General features: G+C 58.1%; 1 protein-coding gene across 4 annotated transcripts in view; it reads right to left on the bottom strand.

The window, feature by feature from the left end:
• LTBP1 (latent transforming growth factor beta binding protein 1) overlaps positions 1 to 17,751 on the bottom strand; it is a 190,680-nt gene extending 172,929 nt beyond the window's left edge. For all 4 annotated transcript variants that reach the window (XM_056125232.1, XM_056125225.1, XM_056125219.1 and 1 more), the window contains exon 1: positions 17,529 to 17,751. In XM_056125232.1, the coding sequence (XP_055981207.1) occupies positions 17,529 to 17,751 (223 nt within the window). The remainder of the gene's footprint in view (positions 1 to 17,528) is intronic.
• Between the last annotated feature and the right edge of the window lie 762 nt (positions 17,752 to 18,513).

Below are 18,513 nucleotides of genomic sequence, written 5' to 3' on the forward strand. Positions count from 1 at the left end.
GACACACCCTGCGCTCAGGGTCCAGCCATTGCCACTCTGCCCGCGACAGGCAGCTGCTTCTCTGGCATGCTGGGTCCCTCCTGCTGCCGCAGTCACACGCCCCTTGGCTTGTCTCCCAGCGGAATATTCTGAGGCCCAGAGAAAGTTAAAAGGCGGGAACACAGCGCTGGCAAGGATGAGACCCCGAGTTCGATCCCAGCGTCACCTGACCATCCCCCCAGCACCAACTGGTCCACCATGTCCCCCAAATCTAGCCCCCCCCCAAAAAAATTCTCTCCAGGATACTTGAAAGTTATATTTTGTATTCTTCGGAACCTTTTTCCCAGCTTGGAATTCTCAAGGCAAAACATCGCTTTCTCTCCCAAAGTTCTCCGCACCTTCACTTGCCCCCTGCAGTTCCCGCGAGAGCTGGTGCCACTGACCACGGTCCTTGTCTCTGGCTGGACAGTCTTCAAACTTGCTGCAAAATTCAACTCATCCCTCCCTTTCCCTGTTCTCCTTTAAAAGGGAAAGAGCCATAGCCAAGGCACCGTGATTTCCCGGCCCCTTTTCTGAATCCCCAAATTTGCATCCCGGGAGGAGACGGCCAGTACACATGGACACACTTCCAGCTCATCACGAACCCCCCTGGGTGATTTATTAGCTCGTCCAGCTGCGAGCGGGCTGAGCAAGAGCCAAGCAGAGGAGAGACGGACTCGTCAATGCCTGTGTCATCAATATGGTTGGGATTAGGGAGGCCGTGGCCCAGACCACGAACGCGAAACTCCCACTTCCACGAGGGCCGTAAAACGGTCCCGAGTTCTTGTGATGAAAATGGAAAGTTGGAATTTTCCGAGTAATTGGCAGGTAGGGAAGGATCACGATGCCCCAGTCAGAATTCCTCAAGCAGACAAGAAAATAAATTTGCTTCGGAACTTGGTTCCAGGCTGAGCTGGTCACGGGCTCGCTGGCCTGGTACCGATCTCCTGACACACGGGACGTGGCGCCCTGGGCCGGGAGGCCTCAAACTCGACGCTTTAGCTGCAGAGTCTGGCGAGAACCTTCCCAGCAGCTCCCTTCGGACTGGAGCCAGCCACACTCCGGAATTATCTAGGGTCATCACGTGTGCTAAGGTGACACGACCATTGTGTCTCCACAGGGCCTCTGAGAGGAAGCCCAGGACCCTGTGCGAGCTGCCCACTGCCTCCACACCCTTCCAACCCTTCCAGTCTCTGAAGCGAGAGCCATGGATGAGCCACAGGAGACTCAGGGTACAGTGCTGAAGGGAGCTCAGAGGGCAGGAGAGATGACCCGGAAACAAACCCAAAGGTTCAAGGGTCCTAGGCACAGTCGTTGGTTTTTTTCCAAGTACCCTCTGAATGCTCTGAGGAACGTGAACTGAGGTGCAAGGGCCACAGACTCAAGTCAGGAACGGCTGTGCGTGTTGCCGTCCAATGCAAAAGGCGACTTGGAGACTTCTAGGGAGACACTTGACGAAAAATGACCACAATGGGAAACGCAAGAAGAGCCCAAGCCAGTCAGCCAGAGCCTTGCCACCAGCTGTGACCACGAGGCCATAATATGCATGTCCGTCTGGACTGAGGCATTAAGCAACAAGCGGGCAAAGACCAGATGGGGTTTTGCTCATGCCTCACAGACCCCGGGTTCTGGTCTGATCCCGGGCCCTGGATGGTGTTCCTGGAACACGGCCAGTGGTCACTCCTGAGCAGAGCCCAGAATAGACATTGATCATGGTTCCAAGCCCCAGTCCATCAATCACCAAATCAATCAATGAGAAGTGGGCCTGTGATAGTCGCCTGGCCCCTCTCGGCTCACGGGCAATCCCACATTCTCTCCCAGGCAATACCCACGTGTGGCCCCCAAATCTCGGCCTCCCATGGAAAGCTCCGGTACCCTCGTGGGGGTTCGCTCTGGAGAAACTCTGCAGAAACTATGCCAGAGAGTGAATCCCCCTGATCTCAGAGACGCCACCTTCAAAGCCCCATCACCTCTGCTTCCCCACATTTCATTCCGTCGAAAGTAGCTCCCCACAAACTGCCAGGCCATTCCAAGCTCCACATCCGAAGCCCCTGGAGTGGCTGGGACTCCATCCTTCGAAGTGCTCGGCAGTGCTCAGGCAAGCTCCCTGTGACAAAGCCTGGCAAGCTCCCTGTGACGTATTCGATATGCCAAACACAGTAGCAAGTCTCACAATGTTACTGGTCCCGCTCAAGCAAGTGTCTCGGACTCCATCCTTCAAAGGGAAGTAATGAGGAAGAAGCTTCAAGTGCTCCCAAGGCAGGAGGGAACCAGAGTCTGTGGCGGGCCTCCTGGGAGATGCTGCTGGCTTTCCCTTCCTCCAGGAAACCCTCCCAAGGCCAATTAAATGAAGGGAAGTTCTTTGACTGCCCCTGGAGTGTGTTAAAATTCTGAGTCCGAGTGTCACTTCCTGGTTTCCAACTTGAGACTACAGTTGAAGGGCAGAACCGTCAGTGGCCAGGGACTTCTGATGTTTCCTGAGGGTCCAGCGGCAACCAGAGACACTGTGACCATCTCCTCCCTGGCCACAGCGCTGCCCGCTAGGCCATCTGTGACTCGTGTAAGCGGCTGGAGGATGCCCCTAACAGAGCAATGGATAAACTCTAACAGTGCCAGCCAACGTGTGTGTTTTCTTTCTTAGTATAATGATGGACTGGAGAGAGAGAGAGAGGACAGGCACTGTGGCACCTGCAAACATCTGATCCAGATGGATCCCTGGCACCGCATATGGTCCCCCAGGCACTGTCAGGAGTGATCCCTGAGCACTGTGTCAGGGTAAGCCCTGAGCTTCGGAATCAACTATAGCCTGGGCAATAGGACAGTGGGGCGGGTACTTGCCTAGCATGCAGCTAACCCGGGTTCGAGAGTTCAATTCCCGGCACCGCAAATGATTCCATCAGCCCACCAGGAGCGATCCCTGAGCAGAGAGCCAGGAGTAAGCCCTGAGCAAGGCTGAGTGTAACACCCAGACCAATAAAAGACAAGAAAAGCAGAATCCACTATAATAGTGGGGCCAGAGCAATAGAGGGAGGAGTGGGAGGGGCCAGGAGCACCAGTGCTTGCCTGGCACCTGACCGGTCTGGGTTGGGTCCTCGGCACCCCACGTGGGCCCCCTGAGCCAGGAGCACCAGTGCTTGCCTGGCACCTGACCGGTCTGGGTTGGGTCCTCGGCACCCCACGTGGGCCCCCTGAGCCCAGCCAGGAGTGACCTCTGAGTGCCGAGCCACGAGTAGGCCTGAGCACTGCCGGGTGTGAAACTAAATCAACTCTAGAGACCAGAGAGGTAGGACAGGACAAGACAGGACAGCGGACAGGAAGTAGTCAAGGTGCTTGCCTTGCCTGGGACCCAGGCTTGCTACCTGGCTCCACGTACGGCCCTCTGAGCACTGCTGGATGTGACCCCTAAACAAACAAAACATCAACTATAATTTTTTTAATTTGTCTTTGGACAGGCTGGAACAATGGCACAGCGGGTAGGGCATTTGCCTTGCATGCGGCCAACACAGTCGACCTGAGTTCGATTCCTCCGCCCCTCTCCGAGAGCCTGGCAAGCTACCGAGAGTATCTCGCCCGCCTGGCAAAGCCTGGCAAGCTCCTCGTGACATATTCGATATGCCAAACACAGTAGCAAGTCTCACAATGTTACTGGGCCCGCTCGAGCAAACTGATGAACAATGGGAGGACAGTGCTACAGTGACAGTGATTTCCTTGGATGTTCTACCACTGTCACCATGAAAGTCCATCTACCTGCCCTGTTCCAGAGACTCATACAGAAATCTCAACAAAGATCAACTAGCTGCAAAAATTTCTCCCACACCCATCCTGGCCGAGACCCTCCCCCCTGGGTGATCTCAGTGTGGCCAGCTCCCCCCTAAACAAAGCCCAGGAAGCCGCTGCCACTCAATGCCCCACCATGCCTCCAGCCGGACTGCCCCCTTAAGTGTTTTGAGTTTTCAGGAGGGAAATCTCAAACCTGTACACACTTGCATCTTAGTACGAGCTGGATTGGATGGGATGTAATGTAAAAGAAACCCAGGAATCCCCGCTAACGAAACACTACCACAGGGCTGAAGTGATATTATAGCAGTAGGGCATCCGCCTTGCTCACTTGTTCGACCCCCGGCACCCCATATGGTCACCAGAGCACCACCGGGGAGGAGCCCTGAGTGCAGAGCCAGGAATCCAGGAGTAAGCCCCGAGCTGCCCATAAAACCCATTTCCGGGGCTGGAGAGATACCACAGCGGGGAGGGCATTTGCCTTGCACGCAGCCGACCCAGGTTCGATTCCCAGCATCCCATATGGTCCCCTGAGCACCTCCAGGAGTGATTTCTGAGTGCAGAGCCAGGAGTAACCCCTGTGCATCGCCGGGTGTGACCCCAAAAGCAAAAAAAATAAAAACCCATTTCCATGAAGCTGAAAACGGAGCTTAAGACTCTGCCGCCAGGGTCATTCTGATCCTCAGCCCTGGAGTGTTCATCCTAAATCGTGCGTTTGTTTGAGGAGAGAGAAGAAGGCAAGGCAGCGGAGGAGAGGGGAGGGGTGGGAAAAAGGATGGAGGGGAGAGGGGAAGGGGGTCTGAGAGGAGGGGAGAGAAGAGGGGAGAGGAGGGGAGGGGAGAGAGAGGAGACACAGATCTCTCCCCACCCGAGGGCCAACCCGCCCCACTCCGTCAGGCCCCTACGTGAGCTGTGCACCCCCGAATCCACCCTGGACTCTTCAGCGCTCACAGCTCATCAAGGACACGTGCGCGCCCTTGGTCGGCCTGAAGCTGTCAGGACGGTCGCTCGGGGACCAGGCGTGCCCGGCCAGCCACACATCAGCACACAGGCTGGACTCGTATAGAACCACCCTTTGATTTAGAGCAGAACAAGGAGCCAAGGCAGGGACTAGAGGGAACAGACTGTCCGTGCTCAGGAACCGCAGTAAATATTTTCAGAGTCAAACGTGCTCCCGAGAGCTGATCCCATTTACAGCCCATCACTGTCCCCGCGACGGGCCCCACCGACAGGATGACCGTCTCCTCCTCCTCCTGAAACAGCCCCGGCTCGCGGGGCCAGAGGACGGGGCTCGGTCTCCCAGAAGACCCCAACTCGCTTCCAGGCCCGCAAGCACACGCACGCACGGTTCTGACACGGAGGCTGCAGTTCTTCACGAGAACAGGCGAGTCTTCAGAGTCTTAGCGTGGATGAGAGAAGCCCATGGATGAGTGATGCCTGCAGTCCCGTCTCGGCCACGACACACACGGCCCACCCTGCAGGGCTCGGGTCACCTCCGTGTGCGTGCCCAGACGTGTCACCCATGGCCCAGTGCTGGCTATGACCAAGTCTCAGCCCCCCCTGCCCCGTGCAGCAGGGGCACGGCCAGGCCGATCAAAGGCCAGGGGCCCGAAAGGGCCAGAGAGGCCCAAGCTGGACCAGGGAGGGAGACGCCTGCCGAGGGGGGCGCGGAGGCAAGGGGGCAGGGGAGACGGGAGGGAAGGTGGGTCACGGGGTAGCAGGAGGTGAGGCTTGCCACTGAATCTCATGCGCTCGAACCCTGATCAGCGGGACTTCCCACTGGTACGGGCTGGGCCAGCCTCTGAGCACTGGAAGTGAGTGCTCACGCGTGCTTCCTCCCCTCCCGGCGGCTGCAAGAGGACTTTCAGCAGCGTTTCTCACCCAGGAGCTACACGGCCCCCAGTGGGCCCAGGATATTCCAGGGACACAGCAAGAATCACACACACGAGGCCTGTGGTGGGGGGTGAGGGCCCCTCTGAGAGCACGGAGGTGAGGCACATGGGAGGAACAGAGGTAGAAGGGGGTCCCAGGCAGGAAAAGGATGAGAACCACCGCATGGGGCGTCAGATGCTGCTTTCCAGCAGACAACCTGGCTCGATCCCCGGGACCCCAAGATCCCCTGCCTGCCTGCCAACACCTCTAAGTCCAGCTCTATGCACCAAGGACCACTTGAAAGGCCAAAACCAAACACACGACACTCCTGAAGAGCTTGAATGTGCCCGGCACAGTGACACGGGGCTGCGCGGTGAGCCACGCGGGGGTGACGGAGCATGGACCAAAGGGAAGACGGAGGTGGGGGTGCAGACGCGTCTCCCCTTACGCTGGGCCCTGCCGAGAACTCACACACACGCCCCAGCCCCCGACTCCTGCTCGCTCTCCACTCTGCAGACCTGAGCAGGACCTCCGCGGGGCTCCCCCAAAGCTGACGACAGGAGTCTATGAGCACCCGCCTCGCTCCCCGGGGCACAGAGCCGGGCTGCCGTGTCTGCCGTGGGACTGTGTGGACGAGTCGGGCCACGCCACCTGCCCTGGGCACTCCAGAAGGTTTTTCCAGGAACGCGCCATGGGACATCCTGAGGGCAGGAGGCAGGTAGAGCGGCTGAAACGCAGAGGCAAAAGGGGGTACTGAGTTCAGCACCATGTGCGGCAGGAACGCCATCCTGGAGACCCCTGGCCCAGTGAGTGGTCTTGGTTTCAACAGGAATGGGCAGAGGGGTTAGGAGAGCAAACAGTGGACACACTGTCCACAGGGTGTGGCCCCTGGGGTTCCCATATGACGCCTGGAGGCAGCACCAGGCCTTTATGGAGGAGAACCGAGCACCAGCTGTAGCCCTCGGCTACCCACGGGGCTGCCTGGCGTCCCACACCCCAGGCCCGGGAGTTAGCAGGTGACGCCGCGTCTTGAGCTCATGCTGGAACACTGAGCGTCGGTCTTTATATACAGGAGGGGCCGACCACCATCCCCACTCCCGCCACAGCTCCCGGCCAACCCTCCCCCAATGCTGGGGGCCTTTCCTGAGGATGCCCAGAAGTTGTGGTCCAGGTCGGAACTTGGAGGTGAGCCGGGATTCTGGGTCCTGGGAGAGAGGTGGGTCTGAGAAGCCCTGACTTGGGGCGGGGAGAAAGAAGAAGGTTTGGCCTCGTGCCCCCCACCCCAGGGACGGTTTTCCCAAGGCAGTTCACCGTGTCCCCCCGCTCGGCGTTCATGAAACCATCGCCAGCCTTCAGCAAAATAGACTCCAGGTGACCACTTATCTCTTTGAGAGAGGAGGAATCGGACAATCAGGACAAAAGGCCCAGCCGGAGGAGATGACCAAGGCCACCAGAAACCTGCCTGGGAGCGGCCAGCTGGGTCTGACCCCCCCCCGGGGGGGGGCTTTTCTCTGTGAACCAAGAGGAAAGGAGCCCACCCCCCATTGCTGCCTCCAGGGGAAGTTCCTGGGGTCTGTCTGCAGGGATGTGTGCGCTGAGCTGGATTCCGTCAGTGCCAGGGTGTGGGCCAGGACTGCGCCATGGACCCAGATATCACACCTCGGCTCCCGTGGGGGTCCCCACGGCTGCACCAGCCCAATTCCTAGCACGGACAGATGGCTCTCTTGGGGTCCGTGTTTCTGAGCGTCCCTTTGGCTAAATAAGAGTCCCTGGAAGGCTCCCTCCGAGCGTCTGGTAAGAAAACGAAACCCTTGCAGCAGAAAACGCTTGCAAACCTGACGAAGGCTGAGGAAGGGGAAGGATGGCGGCTGCGGGAACGCGGTGTCAGGAAAGAGTCTTTGACCAAATAAGGCCAGAATTTCTGCCGCCTGGATTCCGACGGCCAGGGGCAGCACCCTGGGCGGCTGTGTCACACAGCGGCATGGCGCGGAATCAGCTCGGTGGAAGCTAAATGCAGAGACCTGCGTGTGCACCGCGGGGCTGTGTGTGCAGGTCGGCCCCTCGCCCCTTTCCCGCACGTCCTGGTTTTCGGGGCACGTTCGGGAATACTCAGATGTTTCTCATTACCCTCTGTGTACACCCCATAAAACAACAGGCTCGAGATGTTCTTAAGACCCCACCAAAGAGCCGGCGGGGCCTCATCAATCACCCCCTTCCTCAGAAAGCAACCACGCGGGGGCTCGGGCTGACTTGTTTAAACAGGATCTTCCTGGAGAAGGTTCCAGCTCTCTCTGGAATTTCAAAGAAAGGCGCCGTCTTCTTTTTCTTACGGGTAGAGGCTGCCACATCCACTTTCCCTGCCGCCGCCTCGAGGGGTGGAGGCGACCCGGGCTGAGTTGTGTGCACCCCGACAGTTCCAAAAGCCGCGAACACCCAGCACCAGTCCTGCATTATTCAGTCTGGTGGGCACCAGAGCCAGCGGGAAAGAAATCGCTCTTGACGGCGTGAGCGCCAAACCTCCCAGCAGCCGAGCTCACGGCTGTATCAGTTCCCTGGCAATTACCGCAGGAGCCAAGATGGAGAGTACCCGGTGCCCAGGGTCTCCGATGCCCAGTCTTGCAGCGCCAGTGAAGACCAGGCTGGTGAGCAGCATGATGACAGCAACCTGCAGGTGGTCCTGGAAGCCCCCCCACACCGTACGCCCCCTCCCTGGCTCAGCTCCGCTTCTCTGCGCCAGACTCCAGGGAACGGGCCCGTCTCCCCCCACCACTGGGTAACCCAGCCCTTTCCCCCTTGGTAGCTCTTTTATTTTCCCAGACAACCAAAATGAGGATGAGTTCAGCGTAGCTGCCCTCCAAACCATCTTCACGTCACGCGGGATGGGTGTTCCCAGAGGGGAATTGAGTGGAGGGTCCAGAAAGACACAGTTTCCGTCTCCACAGGGAAAAACAGAGAGCGACCTCCATGTCCCAAGCCCATCTATCAGTTCAGCTTTTCTACGTCAGTGTAAATCTCACCCGACTCTCTCCCGTGAGCAGGAGTGGCCCAGAGCCTGGCAGTGGGGTCTCCTGGCCTTTTCAAGTCCTGCTCCCCCAGGCTGGTGCAAAGGGGGCAGTGACGGAACCAGTGACCCAGAGCGCAGAGGATCTGGACCGCCGTTGGCGATGTCCATGGCCTCCAGTGATGGCTTATTCTCCTGGCCACAGTTTGTGGCCCCCACATCAGCCGCCGCATAAGGGCCCTGCCCACAGGCTCGGCACCACACAGGGGCACCCCCTGCCCCACACCCAGGAGGTCTAAGACAGGACCACGTGGGCAGAGGGTCCTTTGAGCGCCCCCCAACTGTGAGAGTGTGAGCTGGCTTTCCTGGATGTGTCCCCCAGTTCCACCCAGAGTCGCTGCAAATTTCACGACACACTGTGGGGAGACGAGAGAGCATCACTGAAAGGCTGCCGTCCATCCTCCTTGGAAACAAGATGTGAGCACTAGAGAGGCAGGACCGGGATGGGCCGTGGGCCTTGCAGCCTGCTGATGTCGTTCAATCCTGGACACCACCCATGGGCTCTGAGCATGGCCGGGGCTCACTCCTGAGCCCCCAGCCAGGAAGGACCCTGCGCACGCCCAGCTGTGGGTCCCTCTCCCAGAACAGACAAAGGCTAGGCTGCGTGTGACAATGAAGTGGCGGCAATGATCACGCAGGGAAAGACGGAATCTCGCCTGGTCCAGCCGGCGGAGACCCGAGCCAGGCTGGTGCCTGGAACAAAGGCAAAGAGCTTCTTGGCTCCAAGCTGGACGGTGAGCAGAGCCCCCCTGAACCTCTCCTTCCTCTTCTTCCTCCTTCTCCCCGTGCCCCTCCCCCTCCCTCCCCTCCTGGTCCTCACCACAGACAAAGAGTCAGAGGAAAATCTTTATCTTCCCCCCATCACGCAAGGAGGCCTGAGAAGCCCCAACCTCCACCTTCCTGGGTGCCCAGGGGTGCCGGGAAGGCTGGGGCATATGGCAGGTGTGCACCTTTCTGGGGCGGGGGGTGGTCAGCGGGCCAGTGTCTGAACTGGGCCCCGGGAAGCAAGTGATGTGTCCTGAGTCGGGGAGAGGAGGAAAGAGAAGGCAGCTGGGGGAAGGGGGTGTCATGGGCCTGGGTGGGCAGCGGGGAGGAAGCACATGTCGTCGGTGCTAGAAACGGAAGGTGGGGCCGGGGAGATAGTGCAGAGGGGAAGACGAGCTTCCTGGCTCTGGGACAGAGAGTGCCAGGGACTGGCGGGGGGGGAGGGGCTGGACCCGGCCTTCATGGGTGACCATCACCTTCCCAGAACAGAGGGGTCCTGCCCGGGGGCACGAGTCACACTTCCCCTTGCTGCCCTGCACAGATGCACCGACACAGCCGCAGGAAGGCCCGGGCAGCTCCGGGGACACAAGGGCAGCGAGGGCCCAACCCCAGGGGACCCGTGTTGGGAGAACAGGCCTGGCACCAGGGGCCAGTGGGCAGGGGCCCCTCTGGGATCCCCAGGACCCCACAGCTTACGGCCCTGGGAACCCCCACATCCCAGAGCTCCGTCTGGCAGCAGGTGGTGAAGGGGGGCACAGCTGGACGTCAGGGAGGCCCCAGAACCAGGCTCTGGGACCCCCGCTGTGCCACCGAGGAGTCTGGAACGGCTGTTCATCCTTGGGGCGCCTGCGGGACGCCCCACTGCTGTGAGCAGCTGCAGAGCGGCCCGGCCGGCTCTGCGCCAACCCAGCACCCCCTCCCGCCTCCCTCCTGCCCCACAGTCCCAGGAAGACCGCCTCCCACACGCACACAGCACACACACGCATGCCATAAGTGTGCACACGCTGCACATATCACGTGCATGTTATGTGGATGCAATATATGAACATGCCACACATATACGCAAGCAGCAGGTGCACACATGCCACATGCATGTAAGCCACACATGTGAGCCACAGGCCATATACACAACCCCACAGACGGCACCCAGGGGCACACACACGTGCACCCCACACATACACATAGCCCACCCGGGGCACATACGTACTGCAGACGTGTGCAAATCACATGCACGCAGACTCAAATACACACACGTGAGCGTGACAAATATGGGCATGGCCCACACGTGCATTCACATACACCGCGTTCCACGTGCTGCCATCCCGTGCATCCCCATTGCTGTGCGTGCGCACGCAGCCCATAGTGCACACATTCCACGAGTGAGCGTGCACCAGGCACACCGTCAGGAGTGACCCCTGAGCTCAGGTGGGGTGGAGGGGGGAGAGGGGAACGCGCCCCCTTGTCCTTCACCAGGGAAACTCTGCGGCGCTAAAAGGGCCCTGGAGCGTCCCGGAGCAAACCTGGAGCCAGATGCAGCCCCTGAGCGACGTGAGGTGGGGCCCAAGGAACCCAGGAACTGCCCCGTGCTCTTCCGGGGTCCCTGGTCCGTGCGGACAGGGCAGAGCTGATACCCCCACAGGGAGCTGAGGCCGCGGGCGCCGGTGGTCAGCTGAGTCCCGTCTGCAACTATGCGGACTCCGAAAGCTCCTCTGTATGCGGGAACTGGGGGCTCCAAACCACTGGACCCCCCCACGCTCCACAGGACACCCCCTGACATGGCGGAACCCACTGCGATGACAGCAGCCAAGCGGCCGGCCACATGGGGGAACGTGTTTCGGTCCAAAGAGAGCAGAACGGAGAGGCAGGACTCAGCCCGCTCTGGGAATGTCGGTCGGGCCTGGGAAGAGCACAGAGGCGGGAGCGCGGCCCTGCACGGGGAGGCCCAGGGTCCGACCTCGGTGACCAGGGGCGCATCCCCCCAGCACTGACCCATCCAGCCCCTCGGCTGAGAACTGCTGGGAGTGACCTCAGATGCCCTGAGAACTTCTTGGAGCGCCACCCAGCTCCCCAAAAGGAAAAGAAAGTTGTGAATAAAATGAGGAATCTACTACTCCCCCGGACACCAGCACTGCCCTGGCATGCGCTCTCGCTCACGGAAGGACACGTCCGTTCTAGAATCTCGAGCTCTTCCTCCATTCTAGAATCCTGAGCACTTCCTCTGAGCAGCAGCTCCAGCCAGGACTCCTGGGCTGTCTGGGGGTCAGACCTGGCAGTGCTCGGGGGCTCTGGCAGGCTGGCACTGAGGAAGGAGCTGCACCCGGCTGGGTGGGGGTTTTACGGCATGCCAGATTCTGCACCCCAGCCTGTGGTCAGCCCTCCAGCCATCTCCCCACCTCGCTCTCCCAGATACCCATTGGATCCATGCCCCTGTGCGTTCAAGGGCCTGGCCTTAATAGCTCATATAAGCCGGTACACTGTTCAGCAGAGCCGGAGGGCCCCCAAACAGAGGAACTGGATAAAGAAACCCTGGCACACCCATGTAGGGGAATACTACACAGCCACCAAAAAAGATGAAGTGATGGAATCCACTTATAAATGGATGGACATGGATGGTGTTCTGCTGAGTGAATGAGTCAGGAGGAGAGGGACAGACATAGAATGACTGAACTCATTTGTGGGATATAAAAAACACATAGTATGAGACTAATACTCAAGGACAATAGAAACAAGGGCCAGGAGGATTGGTCCATGGTAGGAAGCCTGCCACAAGGGGGGCGGTGGGACAGGGGTCAGAGGAGCCAAGGGGTGCAGGGAGTGCAGTTAGGACAGAGAAGGGACCACTATGACAATGTCACTGTCCTCCCGTTGTTCCTCGATTTGCTCGAGTGGGACCAGTAACGTCTCCGTCACGAGACTTGTTGTTACTGTGTTTGGCATCTCGAATACGCCACGGGGAGCTTGCCAGGCTTTGCCGTTGCGGGCGAGATACTCTCAGTAGCTTGCCATGCTCTCCGAGAGGGGCACAGGAATTGAACTCGGGTTGGCCATGTTGGCAGCGTGCAAGGCAAACGCCCTACCGCTGTGCTATCGCTCCAGCCCACTATGACAATGATAGTTGGAAATGATCACTCTGGACAAGAACTGGGTGCTGAAAGGAGGGAAAGGGACACACGTGAAAACTTTCCAGTGCCTGTGTTGCAGACCATCATGCTCAAAAGGAGAGAGTGGGGGCAGGAGGGAGAGAGGGAGAGAGAGTCAAAGTTTCTGCTATAGACGTAGGCTATGGGGGTGGCAGGGGAACTGGGGCCATTGGTGGTGGCAAGTGAGCACTGGTGAAGGGACGGGCGTTGGAACGTTGTATGACTGAAACCCGGCCATGAACATCTTTTCATCTGTGTACCTCATGGTGGTTCAATAGAAAATTAATAAATAATAATTTTTTTAATTGCTGCTTCTCCCAGGCCCAGAGAGAAGCACCCTGCAGCCGTGGGACTGAGCAAAGGCGCTCACTCTGCGCCCCTCCCCACCCCACTCTGGAGGTGGCAGAATTTGCCTTCGCTTCCACCGAGTCCTCCCTTGTCACCTGCTGTCACCTGCCCTGTGCGGATGAGCACCAGGCTGGAGAGGACGGAGCCAGGGCACGGTGACCGCAGGAGGCCAGGACTCGAACCCACGAGTGCTGGTCTCACAACGCTTCATTTCCATCTTCAGTTTTGTTCTATTTTTTGTTTGGGGGCCACACCCAGTGATGCTCAGGGGTGACTCCTGGCTCTGCACGCAGGAATTACTCTTGGCGGTGCTTGGGGGGACCCTCTGGGATGCTGGGGATCGAACCCGGGTCGGTCACATGCCAGGCAAACGCCCTACTATCTGGCTCTGGCCCCACAGTGGCTCCCTTATGTCGTCTTGTCTGACCCGCCCATAAAACCCAGCTCCCGAGGCGATGGGAGAGACCCCAGAGTAAGAGGGTGGAGCATAAGGAGGCTGTGATTCTGGTCCAGCCACTGTCTTGCCATCACCAGAGGCAGCAAACTTATCATCCAAGCTCCTGCGCATGCCCTGTCTCCCACCCAAACTACCAAGGACTGGTGCAGAAGTCTGATAATGTCCAGTTAACAAGATGAGCTCTTTAATTAAGGGGCTTTAAATAACGGGGGCTTTTCGGGCGGGGAGTGGGGAGGTGCTGTGGGCCACACCTAGTGGTACTCAGGGATGGAGTCTCACTCCTGGCAGGGCTCATGGACCATCCAGGTTGGATCCCAGGTCAGCTGCGCACAGGGCGATACCTTCCCAGCTCTCCGGTGTCCCCACCACCACCAGGAAGCCCCCAGCTTCCTCATTTTCTTCTGCCTCCTTGGAACGGGAAGCTGTGGTCTAGGGCCTAAGGCACAGCCAGACCCAAGGGTTTCTAGAACATCCACTTCACACGTTCCGGGCCGTGCTGGCTGGCTCCCACGGCAGAGCTGATATGCAGAATGACGGAAGTGTAGGGGGGCAGAGCAGAGATGTATGCCACCCACCAGGTGCCCAGTTGCGGGAAGCGTTTCCCAGCCCACACCTCTTAGCACCCTTTAAATATCAGAGGCCAGAACCGGGGAGCGAGCTCAGAGATCAGGAGCACTTGATCCGTATGTGGGAGCCCCGGGCTCACAACCCAGTCCCATATGTTTCGTATGGAGGAGCCCTGGGTTCACACTCAGTACCATGCGCTTTGTGCGTGGGAACCTCAGATTCACTCCCAGCCCCACGGACTCCGTATGTGGGAGCCCCGAATTCACCCCCGGCACTTGGTCCCCTGGGACAGTAGTGACTCCCAAGCCGAGTTGAGAGTAGCCTTGAGTGCAGCTGAAAATAAATTACCAAGTCTGATTAGGATCGGCATTCCTGGGCCAGAGAGATAGTGCAGTGGGTGCTTGCCAAGCACGTGGCCTACCTGCTGTTCCATCCCTGGCACCACAGACAATCCCCTGAGCCCTCCAGGGGTCAGCCCGGAGCAAAGCCGGGTGCAGCCCCAAGACCCCTCGCCCCAAATGGCATTCCTATTAAAAATAGTGGCGATTAAGGAATTTTATTTTAAAGGGGTTGCTCGAGGGATAGAAAGATAAGAAGAACTATGTACGCTTTTCATGCAAGAGGCCTGGATTTGAACCCCAAACACCGCCAGGAGCGATTTTCCAGAACGGAGCCAGGAGTAGACCCTGAGCGCGGCTGGGTGTGGCTACTCAGAAAAAAAAATGCAGATATGCCCCCCAGTCAGCATCTGAAATATATGTGTGTACACACACACACACACACACACACACACACAACATACATAAGTGTCAGAGGTGAAAGAATACTAACAAGTTAGAATAAATTTTTTTTCTTTTTGGGTCACACCCGGCGATGCTCAGGGGTTACTCCTGGCTCATGCACTCAGGAATTGCTCCTGGCGGGGCTCGGGGGACCATATGGGATGCTGGGAATCGAACCCAGGTTGGCCATGTTGGCTGCGTGCAAGGCAAACGCCCTATCCGTTGTGCTATCGCTCCAGCCCCAAGTTAGAATAAATTTTAATTTTTTTCTAGCATATATTTAAAATATATGCTTTTCCATAGCTCTTTTTGTCAAAGACATAGCACACGGTACATAACTATATAGAAAAAAACCCCAAAATTATATTCAACCAGTAAAACTCTCTACCCCCTGAATCCCTAAAAATTCTATAGACCTGAAAAATAAACCAAGCCAAAAATAAATAAATAAATACAGTTTCAACGTACGTATTCTGCTTTTCTGAAAAACCCATCATCTGAAGATTCCATGAAACAGACATTCTCAAATTCTAAAGCTTTTCCATTTGTCCCTCAAATGGGTCAGTAGGTGAATTAATGCGAGAAGCGGGCAGAGAACTGCGCTCTGGACGGCAGTGAAGGTCTCCCCATCACTTTCCACACAGAACTATTTATTCCACACTGTTCTCACCCTCACCTTCTCTGCCCCTCCCCAGATCCCCTGTCCCTTCTTCTCTCCAAGTGTCATTAAGCCACTAAAGCACGCGGCCCTCCCTGAGAGCAGAGATGGGCTCTGGTGTCAGCGCTCACCTTCTGTTCAGAACTGTCCCTCTTCCCATTCGGAACGGATGCTGCGCGCTCTGCTCCGACACATCGGTGGCCGAGTCGGAGAGGAAATGTGGGCAGCGTGTTTGAACAAGTAGGCTTCCTCTGCCTCTGAAAGCCTTCAAACGTTTCGTTTCCCAGATCGCACAGCAAAAGCCAACAATTACCGCCCAGCCGAGGGGATCCATCGCCCTGTCATCCCAGCGGTGAAGAGTCACAACAATACAGCAGGCAGGGGAACAGAGAGGCCGGCTAGAAAGGCACCTTCAGGAAAAGAGGCAGTGAACACATTCGAAAGCACCTTCAGGAAAAGGGGCAGTGAACACATTCGAAAGCACCATCAGGAAAAGAGGCAGTGAACACAATCCCGCAGGGAATCTGACCTTTCAGCACTACAAGACTTCCCCAAAAGCCTGAAATCAATATTACAACAGAGAGAGAGAGAGAGAGAGAGAGAGAGAGAGAGAGCAATGAACTGAATCATAGAGATGATTAAACGCCATCCATTGATGTGTACCAGTCATTGATTTTTACGGATGAGAAAACACACCAAGCCCCAGAGCTCAAGCCTGGGATTTAGCGAGTGGCAGACCCGGGAGCTCATTTCCTGCCCCTCCGTCAGCTCAGCACGTGTCCCCAGGGGACAGGGTTCCCTGGCCAGCCCCAGAGATTACACAGGACACCTCACAGCTAAATTCTTTTCAAAATATGCCCCGGGCACGCCTCTCCATGCCAGCAAGGCTACAACCCCCTCCCACTTGGTATCTCGGGTCACATGCTTGTTCTGGGTCCAAATGATCAAGGACTCCGCTTCCGTCCCCTCAGGCTGCAAAGTGGTGAGAAAGCAGATGGGGGGAGGGGGGGAGGGGGGTCGGAAGCCGGCTGGCCCCGCTGCATTTGGTCTTGGTGGAAACGGGTTTGAAATAGACACCGCTGCTCTGAACTCCCTCCCCAGACACTCTCCTAAGACTAAACAGCGATATTCCATAAAAAGACCAGATCGAGCCAGTGTTATTATCTGTCTGACACGGGGGGTTATTCTGGTGAGTAGCTCAGAAAGTAACGTGGGTGTCTGTGATTATTTCAGTGCCCGGGGCCAACCGTAATTGGTCCAAAATAAATAAATAAATAAAAGACACATTTTTTCCGTGACAAAAATACTGGATTGCATGACAGCTTTCACTGGACCGCAAGACTTTCTTCACAAATTTAAAAAAAAAAAAAGTGAAAAGGAAACAAGTCCCACCTCCCCACCCAAACCCCCCACAAGCAGCAAAAGAGCTCCCCCCCTCGTCACTGATGATTACAGTCACTCATATTTAAATTAATGGTGCAAGATTAAAGGGTTTGGAATGCTGGTTATCCCCTAACCTACCCCCCCACCCCCCGCAACACACACACATATCCATATCCTCTTAATCAATTAATAGCCCGGTCTCTGATAGAGAACAACAGACGCCAATCTGAAGTATAGGCTGGCGGGGTCCATCAGGGGCCAGCTCTGCGTAAAGTCAGCCTTGAGAGTGAGCTGCGCCCACCGTGAGACCCCACCAGCTCTAACATCCGTTCCGCTTCTCCGGTGGCAGATAAAACGTGAGACCGTTCGGAGAGACACGGGAGGTCCTTTTCCCCACTGTCCTGCTCCCACCCACAACCCCCACCCGGAGCCCGCGTGAGCCCCCAGCCTCTGGGCAGACGCCTCCTCGGCTTAGAGAAACCCCAAGTCAGGTTCAACAGCGACCCGCCGAAACGGAGACCCGCCGAGCCGGGCCAACTGCACACTTGGCTTCCTGGACGGAAAGCGCTGGAAGAGCCGGGCGGAGAGGGGGGCGCGTCTGGGCGCTCGGCCACCCCCGGAGCCGGCTCCCCGGGAGGGACGGACAGACAGCCGGCCGGACGGCCAGGGCCGGGGCCGGGGCCGGGGAGGGGACACTCACCCACTCGGAAGTTGGTGGCGGTCAGCGTGTCGGCCGCGTGCCCGTTCTCGCTGATGAGCGTGGTGGTGTTGCCTTTCTCGCAGCTGTTCTGGCAGCTGCCCTTGGTGCAGGTGATCTTGCAGATGCTGGGCGTGAAGACCACCTTGATGCGGCCCGTGTGGTTGCCCACTAGCAAGGGCGGCAGGGAGAGAAAGAGCAAGAGGCGAGTCAGCTGGGGATCCATGAACGGCCCCGGGGAAGGTTTCCTGGGAACCAGGAGGAGAAGGAAAAAAAAAAGCGCAGCCAAGCGAAGGAGCGGAGAAGCCCGGGCCGACAGGTTTAAGGCCGCCGGCGGCAGCAGCAGCAGCAGCGGCGGCGGCGTTGCAGCCCGGCACTCGGCATCCGGCCGTGCCTCTGAATCGGGAGGAGGGCGCCTCCCCAGCCGGCACTCCGGGATGCACTCCAAAACCACATTTGAGGTCCAGTCGCTGGAGCGGGATTACTGGCCACCAGGCTGCACTTCGCTCGCAGGCAGACAAAGAGCCCTGCAGAGGGCACGGCCCAGCCCCGGAGCCAACCCCACAGGCAGCTGGGACGCAGGAGGGCCGGCCCTGCCCCCGCGCGCGCCCGCAGGAAGCCGGTGTCCTGGCTGGCACCCTGCCCCTGGGGGAAACGTTTGCACATCAGCGAACATCTGTCTCCAATCTCCTGGGACTCCCCCTGGCACTCCCGGACCCGGGGCGGCCAGGGCAGGGCACACACCTCTGTACCCCCCTCGGGGGGGGGGGGGTACCGCGCTTCCCCACAAGCACCAGTGCAGCCCCTGAGTGTTTTCCGGGCACAGAGAGCAGCAGCTTTGGCTCTGGAAACGGGAGTCCAGAGAAGGAGAAGAATCCCGGGTGAAGAGGCCCTGCTCAAGGTCGCCTGGCAGTTCCTGGACCCCCCGACACCTCCAGCAGCTGCTTCTCCCTGGCCAGCTGGGCACGGCAGTGCTGGGAAGCCTGAC

Source organism: Sorex fumeus, unplaced genomic scaffold (genome assembly GCF_029834395.1).
Source record: "Sorex fumeus unplaced genomic scaffold, SorFum_2.1 ptg000006l, whole genome shotgun sequence".
Taxonomy (NCBI): Eukaryota; Metazoa; Chordata; class Mammalia; order Eulipotyphla; family Soricidae; genus Sorex; species Sorex fumeus.